General features: G+C 49.8%; 1 protein-coding gene across 6 annotated transcripts in view; it reads right to left on the reverse strand.

The window, feature by feature from the left end:
• Nucleotides 1–15,156, reverse strand: part of LOC119972690 (collagen alpha-1(XV) chain-like) — a 521,348-nt gene that overhangs the window by 130,093 nt on the left and 376,099 nt on the right. For 4 of the 6 annotated variants that reach the window (XM_038809807.1, XM_038809804.1, XM_038809805.1 and 1 more), the window contains 2 exons: nucleotides 13,396–13,470; nucleotides 13,232–13,297 (listed from right to left, as the gene is read on the reverse strand). In XM_038809807.1, coding sequence (XP_038665735.1) covers nucleotides 13,232–13,297; nucleotides 13,396–13,470 — 141 coding nt within the window. The remainder of the gene's footprint in view (nucleotides 1–13,231; nucleotides 13,298–13,395; nucleotides 13,471–15,156) is intronic. The other 2 variants (XM_038809806.1, XM_038809803.1) reach the window with 1 other exon arrangement.

The raw sequence follows: 15,156 nt of genomic DNA on the forward strand, positions 1-15,156 counted from the left end.
ATAAGCGATTTTCATTTCATTCATTTCATTGTCATCCCGCATAGCACGCGCCAGCTTGTCCTGGAACAGCTACACAAGGGCCACCTGGGTATGGAGAAGTGCCGCCGACGGGCCCGAGAGTCCGTGTACTGGCCCAGCATTAATGAGGACATAGCCAACACAGAGCTCAACTGCCCCACCTGTCAGCGCTTCCAGCCGGCCCAACCACGAGAGACACTGTAGCCCCATGAGTTGGTCACGTCACCTTGGACCAAGGTGGGTATCGACCTGTTCCACAAGCTGGGTAGAGACTATGTCCTGACCGTGGGCTACTTTTTGAATTACCCGGAGGTGATACGCTTGCACGACCTCACCTCGTCTGCCGTCATTCGTGCATGTAAAGAAACCTCCCACTCACGGGTATGTCCGACAATGACCCCTGCTTCGCCAGCCAAGAATGGTCCAACTTTGCCAGACGGTGCAATTTTGCCCATGTAACGTCCAGTCCCCTGTCCCCCCAATCCAACGGCAAAGCAGAGAAGGGAGTACACATCGCCAAAAGGCTCCTGTGCAAGGCTGCCGATGCTGGGTCTGATTTTTACCTTGCCTTGTTGGCCTATCGCTCCGCTCCCCTGTCCACTGGCCTGTCGCCAGCCCAACTACTCATGATTCGCACCCTGAGGACGACGGTGCCGTCTATCCATGTCCCAGACCACGACCACGTTCCGGTTCTTCGCCGGATGCAGTTGTCTCGTGCACAACACAAGACGGCTCATGACTCCTGTGCAGCTGATCTCCCTGCTCTGGCTCCCGATGACAACGTCCACGTCCATCTTCTGGATGGTGGCTGGTCTGCAACCGCTGTTGATCTCCGGCAGGTGGCCCCCCGCTCGTTCCTGGTTTGTCTACCGGATGACTCTCTTCTGCGCCGCAATCGACGCACCGTTCGTCTCGTTCCACGCTCACCACGTGATCCTCCGGCATCGCCTCGCCGTCATGACAACCCTGCCATGGACTATGCAGAGCTCCCTGTCGCTCTGCTTCCCTCTGACTCTGATGCAGTCCAGCCCGCTCCTGAACCGGCGGTTCTCGACCCACCATTGAGGTGGTCAACCAGAATTCGTCGCCCACCTCAGAGACTAAATTTATGTACATTTCTAATTTATGGACTCTCTGAATTGTTTCGTTGCCTTGTTTGATCATTTCCCTGGTTTGTATATAATGTTGATCTCGTTACTCTTTTTTTGCATAATGTTTATCAGCACCAGACACCTTCCCACGTAAATACCTTAGTTCTTATGTACATTGTCTTGTAAATATGTCTTCGCACTCCAGACGTAGTTAGGAACATTCTTACCACACATTATTTATTGCCACAAACATACATTTTTAAATAAAAGGGGGATGTCATAATATACACCAGTATATCATGGTGCAGACACACACTGATGGACATACACTAGGACCAATCAACACACACAACACCGCAGCCAATCACCAGTTAGAGCACACTCACGATAAAGACAGAGGACATCAGTTTTCCCGCTCATTCGGGATGCAGCCTCTCAGAAGGACAGAGCTCACAGCTTGCAGCACAGATCTTCACCATGTGCAGAGTGCATAGACTGGTCAGGATAGGCATAGGTCTTTAGTTTAATCTAACATAGTGTCGACCTAGAGTCAAAGTATGTTCAACAGTTTCTGGCTTAATAAAATAGTGTTGTACTATTTCAAGTGTTGGTAGCCTGTATGTGTTACTGCTGAGGTAAAGGCAGTCTCCACGGATCCAGAGTACCCAACACATCAGGGCGGGATTCTCCGACCACCCGCCGGTCGGTCTTCACAGTGGAAGACACAAATAACTTGCCAGTGACTGATAGAAATGAGGCTATGACAGGTGAGTACCTTGAGAGGATTGTTATCACTAAGGAGGTAGCGATGGGCAAGCTAATGGGGCTAAAGGTAGACAAGTCTCCTGGCCCTGATGGAATGCATCCCAGAGTGCTAAAACAGATGGCTAGGGAAATTGCAGATGCACTAGTGATAATTTACCAAAATTCACTAGATTCTGGGGTGGTCCCGGTGGATTGGAAATTAGTAAATCAGTGACATCACTGTTTTAAAAAGGAGGTAGGCAGAGAGCAGGTAATTATAGGCCAGTGAGCTAAACTTCGGTAGCAGGGAAGATGCTGGAATCTATCATCAAGGAAGAAATAGCGAGGCATCTGGATAGAAATTGTCCCATTGGTCAGACGCAGCATGGGTTCATAAAGGGAAGGTCGTGCATAACTATTTGAGTGGAATTTTTTGAGGACATTACCAGTGCGGTAGATAACGGGGAGCCAATGGATGTGGTATATCTGGATTTCCAGAAAGCCTTTGACAAGGTGCCACACAAAAGGTTGCTGCATAAGATAAAGATGTATGGCATTAAGGGTAAAGTAGTAGCATGGATAGAGGATTGGTTAATTAATAGAAAGCAAAGAGTGGGAATTAATGGGTGTTTCTCTGGTTGGCAATCAGTAGCTAGTGGTGTCCCTCAGGGATCAGTGTTGGGCCCACAATTGTTCACAATTTACATAGATGATTTGGAGTTTGGAACCAAGGGCAATGTGTCCAAGTTTGCAGACGACACTAAGATGAGTGGTGAAGCAAAAAGTGCAGAGGATACTGGAAGTCTGCAGAGGGATTTGGATAGGTTAAGTGAATGGGCTCGGGTCTGGCAGATGGAATACAGTGTTGACAAATGTGAGGTTATCCATTTTGGTAGGCATAATAGCAAACGGGATTATTATTTAAATGATAAAATATTAAAGCATGCTGCTGTGCAGAGAGACCTGGGTGTGCTGGTGCATGAGTCACAAAAAGTTGGTTGACAGGTGCAACAGGTGATTAAGAAGGCAAATGGAATTTTCTCCTTCATTGCTAGAGGGATGGAGTTTAAGACTAGGGAGGTTATGTCAAGAGGAAGAAGAAGGCTTATGTTAGGATGAGACATGAAGGCTCAGTTAGGGCACTTGAGAGTTACAAGTTAGCCAGGAAGGACCTAAAGGGAACGTTAAGAAGAACGAGGACAGGACACGAAAAGTCGTTGACGGATAGGATCAAGGAAAACCCTAAGGCTTTCTATAGGTATATCAGGAACAAAAGAATGACTAGAGTAACATTAGGGCCAATCAAGGATAGTAGTGGAAAGTTGTGTGTGGAATCAGAGGAGATAGGGGAAGCGTTAAATGGATAGTTTACGTCAGTGTTTACACTGGAGAAAGACAATGTTGTCGAGGAGAATACTCAGGTACAGTCGACCAGGCTAGATGGGATTGAGGTTCACAAGGAGGTGTTAGCAATTTTGGAAAGTGTAAAAATAGGTAAGTCCCCTGGGCCAGATGGGATTTATCATAGGATTCTCTGGGAAGCCAGGGGGGAGATTGCAGAGCCTTTGTCCTTGATCTTTATGTCGTCTTTGTCAACAGGAATAGTGCCGGGAGACTGGAGGATAGCAAATGTTGTCCCCTTGTTCAAGAAGGGGAGTAGAGACAACCCTGGTAATTATAGACATGTGAGCCTTACTTCGGTTGTGGGTAAAATGTTGGAAAAGGTTATAAGAGATAGGGTTTATAATCATCTTGAAAAGAACAATTTGATTAGCGATACTCAACACGGTTTTTTGAAGGGTAGGTCATGCCTCACAAACCTTATTGAGTTTTTTGAGAAGGTGACCAAACAGGTGGATGAGGGTAAAGCAGTTGATGTGGTGTATATGGATTTCAGTAAGGCATTTGATAAGGTTCCCCATGGTAGGCTATTGCAGAAAATACGGAAGTATGGGATTGAAGGTGATTTAGCGGTTTGGATCTGTAATTGGCTAGCTGAAAGAAGACAGAGGGTGGTGGTTGATGGCAAATGTTCATCCTGGAGTTCAGTTACTAGTGGTGTACCGCAAGGATCTGTTTTGGGGCCACGGCTGTCTGTCATTTTTATAAATGATCTGGAAGAGGGTGTAGAAGGATGGGTTAGTAAATTTGCAGATGACACGAAGGTCGGTGGAGTTGTGGATAGTGCTGAAGGATGTTATAGGTTACAGAGGGACATAGATAAGCTGCAGAGCTGGGCTGAGAGGTGGCAGGTGGAGTTTAATGCGGAAAAGTGTGAGGTGGTTCACTTTGGAAGGAGTAACAGGAATATGCAGAGTACTGGGCTAATGGCAAGATTCTTGGTAGTGCAGATGAACAGAGAGATCTCGGCATCCAGGTACATAAATCCCTGAAAGTTGCCACCCAGGTTAATAGGGCTGTTAAGAAGGCATATGGTGTGCTAGCCTTTATCAGTAGGGGGATTGAGTTTCGGAGCCACGAGGTCATGCTGCAGCTGTACATAACTCTGGTGCGGCCGCACCTGGAGTACTGCGTGCAGTTCTGGTCACCACATTATAGGAAGGATGTGGAAGCTTTGGAAAGGGTTCAGAGGAGATTTACTACGATGGTGCCTGGTATGGAGGGAAGGTCTTACGAGGAAAGGCTCAGGGACTTGAGGTTGTTTTCGTTAGAGAGGAGAAGGCTGAGAGGTGACTTAATAGAGACATATAAGATAGTCAGAGGGTTAGATAGGGTGGACAGTGAGAGTCTTTTTCCTCGGATGGTGATGACCAACACGAGGGGACATAGCTTTAAATTGAGGGGTGGTAGATATAGGACAGATGTCAGAGGCAGTTTCTTTACTCAGAGAGTAGTAGGGGTGTGGAACGCCCTGCTTGCAACAGTAGTAGAGTCGCCAAATTTAAGGGCATTTAAGTGGTCACTGGATAGACATATGGATGAAAATGGAATAGTGTAGGTCAGATAGGCTTCAGATGGTTTCACGGGTCGGCGCAACATCGAGGGCTGAAGGGCCCGTACTGCGCTGTAATGTTCTATGTTCTAATTGTATAAGGTGTTAGTGAGGCCACACCTGGAGTATTGTGTTCAGTTTTAGAACATAGAACACAGAACAGTACAGCACAGAACAGGCCCTTCGGCCCTCCATGTTGTGCCGAGCCATGATCACCCTACTCAAACCCACGTATCCACCCTATACCCGTAACCCAACAACCCCCCCCCCTTAACCTTACTTTTATTAGGACACTACGGGCAATTTAGCATGGCCAATCCACCTAACCCGCACATCTTTGGACTGTGGGAGGAAACCGGAGCACCCGGAGGAAACCCACGCACACAGGGGGAGGACGTGCAGACTCCACACAGACAGTGACCCAGCCGGGAATCGAACCCAGGACCCTGGAGCTGTGAAGCATTTATGCTAACCACCATGCTACCCTGCTGCTTTTGGTCTCCTTACTTGAGAAAGGACGTACTGGCACTGGAGGGTGTGCAGAGGAGATTCACTAGGTTAATCCCAGAGCTGAAGGGGTTGGATTACGAGGAGAGGTTGAGTAGACTGGGACTGTACTCGTTGGAATTTAGAAGGATGAGGGGGGAATCTTATAGAAACATATAAAATTATGAAGGGAATAGATAGGATAGATGCGGGCAGGTTGTTTCCACTGGCGGGTGAAAGCAGAACTAGGGGGCATAGCCTCAAAATAAGGGGAAGTAGGTTTAGGACAGAGTTTAGGAGGAACTTCTTCACCCAAAGGGTTGTGAATCTATGGAATTCCTTGCCCAGTGAAGCAGTTGAGGCTCCTTCATTAAATGTTTTTAAGATAAAGATAGATAGTTTTTTGAAGAATAAAGGGATTAAGGGTTATGGTGTTCGGGCCAGAAAGTGGAGCTGAGTCCACAAAAGATCAGCCATGATCTCATTGAATGGCGGAGCAGGCTCGAGGGGCCAGTTGGCCTACTCCTGCTCCTAGTTCTTCTGTTCTTATGTTCAGACATAGCTAGGTTGGAGACTTGGGCAGAGAAATGGCAAATGGACTTTAATCCGGACAAATGTGAGGTAATGCATTTTGGCAGGTCTAACATAGGGGGGAAATATACCGTAAATCACAAAACTCTTAGAAATAGAGGAAGTCAGAGAGATCTGGGCATGCATGTCCACAGATCTGTGAACATGGCAACACAAGTGGACAAGGTAGTCAAGAAAGAATATGGAATGCTTGCCTTCATTGGATGGGGCATCAAGTATAAAAACCGACAAGTCATGCCACAGCTGTGTAGAACCTTGGTAAGGCTGCACTTGGAATATTGCGCACAATTCTGGTCACCACACTACCTGAAGGATGTGGAGACTTTGGAGAGGGTGCAGAGGAGGTTTACCAGGATATTGCCTGGTCTAGAGGGTGTTAGCTATGTGGAGCGGCTGAATAGACTCGGACTATTTTCGGGCAGCACTGTGGCACAAGTGGATAGCGCTGTGGCTTCACAGCACCAGGGTCCCAGGTTCGATTCCCCGCTGGGTCACTGTCTGTGCAGAGTCTGCACGTTCTCCCCGTGTCTGCATGGATTTCCTCCGGGTGCTCATGTTTCCTCCCACAGTCCAAAGACGTGCAGATTAGACGTGTCTGAAGGGGGCGTTCCGGGCAGGCACGCAGCCACATTGCGGGGTCTGCGGGTCTGTGAGTCCACGGGTCGGGCCTGGTGAGCGTTCGATTTCTGGGCTTTAGGTCGGCCCAGAAGCTCTGGCGAAGTGTCCCTTTTTCCCACAGTCGCTGCACGTCGCTGTGCGGGCTGGGCAACGCTGCCGGGGATGTTGACCCTGACCCTGACTGCGGTTACCCGGTTGGACTGGTACGAGCCCGCGACGTATTCGGGTCCGACGGGGGTCGCGATGATGGCGAGCACGAGGGGTTCGCCAGGTCCTCAGGGAACACACTGAAATTCTGGTAGGCCACCTCTAACGAGGTAGCTAGCTTTACCGTGTTCCGCAGGTCAGAGGTCCCGTTTTCCAGCAAGCGCTGCCTGATGTAGTTCGATCGGACCCCAGTCACGTAGGTGTCCCGGATCTGTAGCTTCATGTGTTCCTCCGCCGTCACATCCCGGTAGCTGCAGTTCCTCACGAGTAGGGTCAGTTTTTCCAGGTACTCATCTAGCGATTCCCCAGCGCGTTGACGGTGAGCCGTGAGGAGATGTCAGGTGTATACCTCGTTTATGGGCTTCACAAAATGCTCCTTGAGGGTTGCCACCGCCGTCTCGTACGTGGCCGCTTTTCCGACCATCACGGAGATTCGACGGCTCACACGTGCGTGGAGGAGTCGCAGCTTGATGGTTTCAGTGGGAGGCGTTGTGAAGGAGTCAAGGTAGGCCTTGAAGCAGCGGAGCCAATGTTCGAAGATCTCCTTGGCTTCCGACACGCGCGCGTCGATTTCGAGCTTATCTGGCTTTAGAGTGGCTTCCATGATGCTGTCTATGGATATTGAATTGTGACACCGTCAATTCACTGTGAGACCGTGAGAACGAGTGAACGTTAGGCTTTAATATCTATGAACTCGCCTGCCAGATCGGCTGTACAAATGTGTGCCACCCACAGGTGGCCGGACTATATATGGCCCCGATGAGGGCGGAGCCAGAGGTGGAGCCCCACCGGGGTTCCAGTACAGTGGAAGTAGCCCATATCATCACTTCTAGGTCATGGGTCACATCATTATACAGTCAGTACAGACAGCTCATGCATTAGGTGAAATACATTCGCCACATGCGGGAACACTACCCGATCCCGAAGCGGGAGGAACTGACCAGTGAGATGGCACACGCCAAATTCTTCACAAAGCTAGATGCATCGTGTGGTTTCTGGCAGATACAACTGGACGAGTCCAGCAGGAAGCTCTGCACGTTTAATACACCTTTCGGAAGGTACTGTTACAACCACATGCTCTTCAGCATTGTTTCAGCCTCTGAAATCTTTTACAGCATCATGGAACAGATGATGGAGGGCATTGAGGGTGTGCGGGTTGAGAGAATGGCGGAACGGTGTCGGATCGGCGTCACAAGAAAAACGGTGTGATCGCCGATTCTCTGACCCATTCCGGGGTGAGAGAATCCTGCCCTCTGTGTAGACTTCTGACCAGTGTGTCTTAGAAAGAATATATTCACTTTAAAAAGAGTTCTTTACAGATTCACCAGCACGTTACCAGGATTTTTAGGATATTAAAGGCAAGAATCGATCGAAATACATCGTTTATAGGAGAGAGCCACATTCAGGAAAACACTTCCTCTAACAATAGGTGGTGAAAATGTGGACCTCTTTCCCACAAAAAAATAGATGCTAATTACATTAATAAATTTACCTCTGAGATTGTCAGCTTTATGCTGGTCAAGGGTCAATGGAAATATAGCCAAGACAAGTGGATGGATTTAAGATAGAGTAGCCATATTCCCATTGAATGGCAGAATAGGTTTGAGGGGCCGAAGATAAAACTTGCATGGTATTAAGCACAGAAAGAAAACCTGGGACCCCTGGTCGAAATGAAAAATTCACTTCTCTTCATCTAATTTCTGAGGAGACTGTCGTGTTAATCACCCTGGGGGTAACACGGACTGCAACTGGATGCAGTTGTACTGGAAAGTAGACACCAATACGATTTATTGAACTTCTGTAACAATACACACAGCTGGCTCTGGGTTGACACTCCACTACTCTAAGTGTACTAACTCTGACTAACTAGACCAGACTAGCTCTGATCCACATGTAGAAGGTGTTGACTGATATATACACCCTGACTGTCACTACAGTTGTCACCAGTGGAAAGAGGTGGAGTGCTAATGCCTTGTGTGTTTTACAGTAGGTAGCCCCCCTCTAGTGTTCTGTCTGGTGATTGGTTTTGTTCTGTCCTGTGTGTTGATTGGCTAACCTGGGTGTCTGTCACTGCCTCCTCATTATGTGCATGGGTGCATCTTATGCTATCCCCTTTTTAAAAAACAATTTTATCGGTTGCTTAGAGCATATACTACATATTTACAGATATAACTATTTACAGCAAATGGCGAGTGAATGCATATGTACATGTAAGGTGTCTAGCGTGCAGATACAGAACAATTTGTACAAATGAAATGTCTATAAGTCCAATCTCTGGGGCTGGCGTCAGATGCTTGTTGATTGCCTGAGAGGTGGAGGTGGGGACGACGACGCCTTGAGAGGCGGGATTGCAGCCAGATTGGTGGCCTCGGAGCGAGGTGTCCGGAGAAGGCAAAACGACAGCTGGAAAAGTGAGATTCTGTGGTGGGCAGGCACGTTTGCGTAGTGCCCTTCTGTTGAGCCTCACAATGGATCCATCAGCCATGCGAACGACGAACGACCAGCAGAGGGAGAGGCTGCAGCAGGGGGATGGGCTGCAGCAGAGGGAGGGGCTGCAGCAGAGGGAGGGGCTGCAGCAGGGGGACGGGCTGCAGCAGGGGGATGGGCTGCAGCAGAGGGAGGGGCTGCAGCAGGGGGATGGGCTGCAGCAGGGGGATGGGCTGCAGCAGAGGGAGGGGCTGCAGCAGGGGGATGGGCTGCAGCAGAGGGACGGGCTGCAGCAGGGGGAGGGGCTGCAGCAGGGGGAGGGGCTTCAGCAGAGGGACGGGCTGCAGCAGGGGGAGGGGCTGCAGCAGAGGGAGGGGCTGCAGCAGAGGGACGGGCTGCAGCAGAGGGACGGGCTGCAGCAGGGGGACGGGCTGCAGCAGAGGGAGGGGCTGCAGCAGGGGGATGGGCTGCAGCAGAGGGACGGGCTGCAGCAGGGGGAGGGGCTGCAGCAGAGGGACGGGCTGCAGCAGAGGGAGGGGCTGCAGCAGGGGGACGGGCTGGGGCAGAGGGATGGGCTGCAGCAGAGGGACGGGCTGCAGCAGGGGGACGGGCTGCAGCAGGGGGACGGGCTGCAGCAGAGGGAGGGGCTGCAGCAGGGGAACGGGCTGCAGCAGGGGGAGGGGCTGGAGAGGGAGGGGCTGCAGCAGAGGGAGGGGCTGCAGCAGGGGGACGGGCTGCAGCAGAGGGAGGGGCTGCAGCAGGGGGGGGGCTGCAGCAGGGGGACGGGCTGCAGCAGGGGGACAGGCTGGAGAGGGAGGGGCTGCAGCAGGGGGGGGGCTGCAGCAGAGGGAGGGGCTGCAGCAGAGGGAGGGGCTGCAGCAGAGGGAGGGGCTGCAGCAGAGGGACGAGCTGCAGCAGGGGGACGGGCTGCAGCAGGGGAAGGGGCTGCAGCAGAGGGACGGGCTGCAGCAGAGGGACGGGCTGCAGCAGAGGGACGGGCTGCAGCAGAGGGACGGGCTGCAGAGGGACGGGCTGCAGAGGGACGGGCTGCAGCAGGGGGACGGGCTGCAGCAGGGGGACGGGCTGCAGCAGAGGGAGGGGCTGCAGCAGGGGGATGGGCTGCAGCAGAGGGAGGGGCTGCAGCAGGGGGACGGGCTGCAGCAGGGGAAGGGGCTGCAGCAGAGGGACGGGCTGCAGAGGGACGGGCTGCAGAGGGACGGGCTGCAGCAGGGGGACGGGCTGCAGCAGGGGGACGGGCTGCAGCAGAGGGAGGGGCTGCAGCAGGGGGATGGGCTGCAGCAGGGTGAGGGGCTGCAGCAGGGGAACGGGCTGCAGCAGACTGACGGGCTGCAGAGGGCCAGGTGGCACCCACTCAGGCTGCAGGGCCGCATGCCCGATGGGCGCAGGAGGAGGCCGATGCTAACGATGACCAGAACAACGAGGGGGACGCACAGGATGAGGATACCAATGTGTATGAGTAGCAGCGGGTGGTGGTGGTGCCAAGGCACCGGAGGCGCCCCATGGAGCCCCGTGTGTGCCGGCGCCGAATGTCCTTCAATGACCTGCTGGACAGGCCATGCAGGAGGAGTCTCAGGATGAGTCAGGAAATGGTCGCCCATATCTGCCACCTGATGGCACACCTGGCACCGCGTGGCACTGGGGAAGGACATGCACTCCCGGTGGTTATCAAGGTTACGGTGGCACTGAGCTTTTATGTGGCAGTGCCATTCCAGTCGCCGAGTGGGGACCTGTCCGGCATCTCCCAGCCATTGGCGCACTGGTGGATCCGTGCAGTGACTGACGTCCTGTATGACATCACGGACCGGTACATCCAGTTCCCAGTGGACCGCGCCCACCAGAATGCCCGGGCAGTAGGATTCGCGGCCGTGGCCAGGATACCCATGGTACAGGGGGCGATCGATGGGGTTCGCATCGCAATGCAGCCACCAGCGGAGAACAGGGACGTGTTCATGAACAGGAAGGGGTCCTACTCCATGAACATTCAGGTGGTCTGTGACCACTGCATGAGGATCCTGCACGTCTGCGCCCAGCACCCGGGCAGTGTACATGACGCATTTATCCTGGCACAATCATTCATTCCCGTCATGTTCGAGGAACGTCCCACCCCCCCACCGACTGAGGGGCTGGTTGTTGGATGACAAGGGTTACCCCTTGCTGTCGTGGCTGATGACGCCAATACTGAGGCCACAGACCGACACGGAGACCCGATACAATGGGCCCATGCAGCAGCCAGGGGTGTGATCGAGAGGTGCTCTGGCCTGTTGAAGATGTGCTTCAGGTGACTGGACCGCTCTGGAGGGGCAATGTCGGACTCAAAACGTTAGCTCTTTTCTCTCCCTACAGAAGCTGCCAAACCTGCTGAGAGTTTCCAGCATTTTCTGTTTCATTTCAGATTCCAGCATCCGCAGTAATTTGCTTTTAACCTTTTAGTTTCTAGTGCTTTGACTAAGTCATTTACTCAATGCAAATCAAACCATGGCATCTTGTGTTATGTAAATTGGGGAACTGTGCTGTGTAATGCATTTTCCCCACTTACAAATTGTGGGGAAGCAAATTATATCCCCACCTACCATGGTGTTGGGATTTGTGTTCCTTCACGCTTGCATTGGCTGGCCACTGTGAAATCTCATTCCATCCTCTGCCACCCAATTTCGGGGCCCTAGCTTTATGTATCCAACTTTCACCATTCTACAATTTGCACTTCCCAATATATTAATCTATGGAGATTGAAATAGATTAGTTATCTTAACATTCATTTTCAAAGCTGGGCCAGAACTGTCCTTGTATCTGTTCCGTATAAAATCAGATCAAAGTTTGCTTTGGGTTAGTGAATGATACATTTCTGCTTAGGACCACTGTCCAGAAGAGACAGTCAACAGGACCAGGAGCAAAGTACAACAAAGTCACATATTAAGTTCAATAAATTCAATTGATACAGTAATTCAATTCATGGAGTTAGCATGTTACATTCACTATAACACAATCAAGTCCCATCCTCCTGCTTTACCAAAGATGCAATTGTGAGTCAATTCTTTTTAATTTAGGTCAATGTGATCAAGTTTAAATTGCTTGATTCATTTACTTAAAAGTTGAGTTTCCCTGTGTACATTTTTTAAAGCAGCTTGTTCAGCCAGTTTTATGTTTAACTGGCGGTTACTCACTCCCAGTGAGGTCAGGGGAAAAAGCATGGTTAAGTGGAGTCAAAGTGGCTTCACGATGGGTCAGTCGATGATGGAAGATTGGAACTCTGACAATCCCTGTCAGCAATTTGATATCTGAGCCAGGTAGGTCCAGAGTACATCATAATAGTGCTTTTGATTGGCCAGCTTGCTAACCTCTTTATTGGTTGCAAAGAAGTAGAGATATTACTGGGGACTTTGATGGCAGTGTTTTAATCGGTAGTGTATAACTGGTGGGAAGCTTACCCATGTTTTGTGCGAACAGTGCTGACCCACCTGGTTGGTTTGACAGCTGAGATCTCTAACCTGCACTTATAGTCACTGGATACAGTAAGATGCCTTACAACACCAGGTGAAAGTCCAACAGGTTTGTTTCAAATCACTAGCTTTCGGAGCACTGCTCCTTCCTTCACCTGAGGAAGGAGCAGTGCTAGTGATTTGAAAGCTAGCGATTTGAACAAACCTGTTGGACTTTAACCTGGTGTTGTAAGACTTCTTACTGTGTTCACCCCAGTGCAATGCTGGCATCTTCACATCATCACTGGATATAGTTATGTAGATTTAGGAAGATTACATAATCCTATTGGGTGAACAGAAATTTACCTGGGTGGATTTCATAACAGTTTGGGCTGAAAATGCGCTCTCACATTTTTCAGAGTGTCAAGGCACTCAGTACTCACCCATCAAACACTTATCTTCCAAGTTGAGGAAGGCAGCAGTGTAGATGTTTTTTAGTTTGAACCAGGAATGCTTAGTTATAAGCTGCATTGGAGAGGAAACAATGCCGTACATGGCTGGATGGAGCAGATTACAATCATTCCAGTCAAAGTGAACATTTACAGCCCAATCTCAAATAGAAGCCAAAATACATAATTAGCTTTGGAAAAGACACTCACCTGCAGCCCAGGAGATAGCTGAAGTCCGTTCAAGTTCAGGTATCCTTCGGTATCATTTATCTGTAACTGGAACATTGAATCATAATGGAACAGGATGAATGGGAAATGGAATCTTCTAAAGGGGAAAACTTTCAAAGGCTATCTCAGGATGTCGCATCACTCACCTCGTGCAGCAACATGACAGGTCCTGGAGGGCCTGGTGGTCCTGGTTTACCAACAGCGTCTTGACCACGTTCACCCTGTGTCATTAAATAAATAAGTCCTGCTTTGTGAAATAATCCATGACATAACTGTCGACAAGCAATTTATTTTCAATGGCTTTGGCACCTAATGCAAATGTGGTTTTCCTTTGTGTTTGATGTGGAATAAAGTTGATCAAGTTTCCTTGTTACATTTGGTTAGAACCTCACAGACAATTCCCAATCTACATTTCAATTTACTTCGCTCCCTTCTTTGCATTGTGCCATTGGGGAGCTGTTTTCCATGGTTGAAAGAACAATACTAGTAGCTGCTATAAGACAGAACAGACTTTCACCGATGTATGGAAGCCTTAATGCTTCTTCTTGATGCAGGAATGAGTAGAAATGAGTAGATTTTGGTCTGGGCCCGTTGTTTTATCCCAGCTCAAGACCTGTGCATGGCCCATTCGAGGGTCAATAGAATTTCACCCTTGGGCATCAACAGCATACTCTGTAGTAAGTGCTCACTTCCCACAGGCACTTTATCCGAGTGAAGATTTCAGTTTTGGCTGGCTGTTCAGTCCCGGGGAGGTTGTACCAGGCTATGGGATGGAGGTGGGAGGGAGAGGGAATCATAACTCCTGCAGTCTTCAGATCCAATGGACATTCTACAGCATGAATGGCAGAAGCACATCATGTCTGTCAACACTCCACATGGCATATCGAAGTGGCAGTTTGTATCCTTGTAATGTTACATTGTAATCATTGAATAGTCTCAATTATGGTAGCAGACTGGAATGTCTCAGTACCATCGAGCACTATTTCAATGGAAGTAGAATATCCAGTTAGATTCTTGAACTGCATTTATAGAACTGGTTCCGGGTTAGCAGCAAATCATAAAATGCAGGAAATACTCAGCTGGTCAGGCAGTACCTTTTAATCTGATGAAAGGTCATTGACCTGAAATGTCAAATCTGTTTCTCCCTTGCTGCCCCAATCTTCTGAGCATTTCTAGCATTTGTTGTACTAACTTCAGATTTCCAGCATCGCAGTAGTTTGCATTTGGATCAGTAATTAGGTGTGAAGGAATAGCTGCTGCTGCAACGACACCCGTGGTGAACATATACCAAAGTATTGCCAGTGCCAACAGTGGCCAGCTGCTTCCTCATAGTTTCTGCCTCCAACCTTCCCGGCCTGCTGCCCAATGGTCAGGGTGCTATGGATCAGCAAAGAGCGGAATCCGGCTCATGGAGTGCCACCTCCACTTGTCCAGTTGAAGTGATTCCCTGAGCTACCACCAGGCCAAACGTGGATTCCTGTTAACTGCCTGGGCAGCCAATGGACTTTGTCACAAAATACAAGTGGTGGTGGCATTTCTCTCTCGTTTGGGTCAAGATGTCCGTAGTTCAAGTCCCGATTCAGAGGCTCCAGCACATAAGCCAGGCTTCCCCTGTTTCACAGGAATGTTTTATTTAAAAATAAATGCCATTCCTCACTTTGGTTAGTGGCTGTCAGGCTGACTGATGTTTCCTGAGTTTGGCCAGGCACAGGTTCCATCCTGCTTATCGGTGGCCAATTCCTGGTTGGGGGGGGTTTACAACAAGAATTAGGGGCGTAATTTTCATATTTGAATGCCGAACATCTTAAAAATAGGAACCATAAATTTAGGAATGGGAACAATACCTGTGCAAGGCGATGTACGGCATTCCAATTCTAAATTTTGCACCCATTTTATGATCTTTTATT

The sequence above is a fragment of the Scyliorhinus canicula genome, chromosome 10 (assembly GCF_902713615.1).
Source record: "Scyliorhinus canicula chromosome 10, sScyCan1.1, whole genome shotgun sequence".
NCBI classification, from domain to species: Eukaryota; Metazoa; Chordata; class Chondrichthyes; order Carcharhiniformes; family Scyliorhinidae; genus Scyliorhinus; species Scyliorhinus canicula.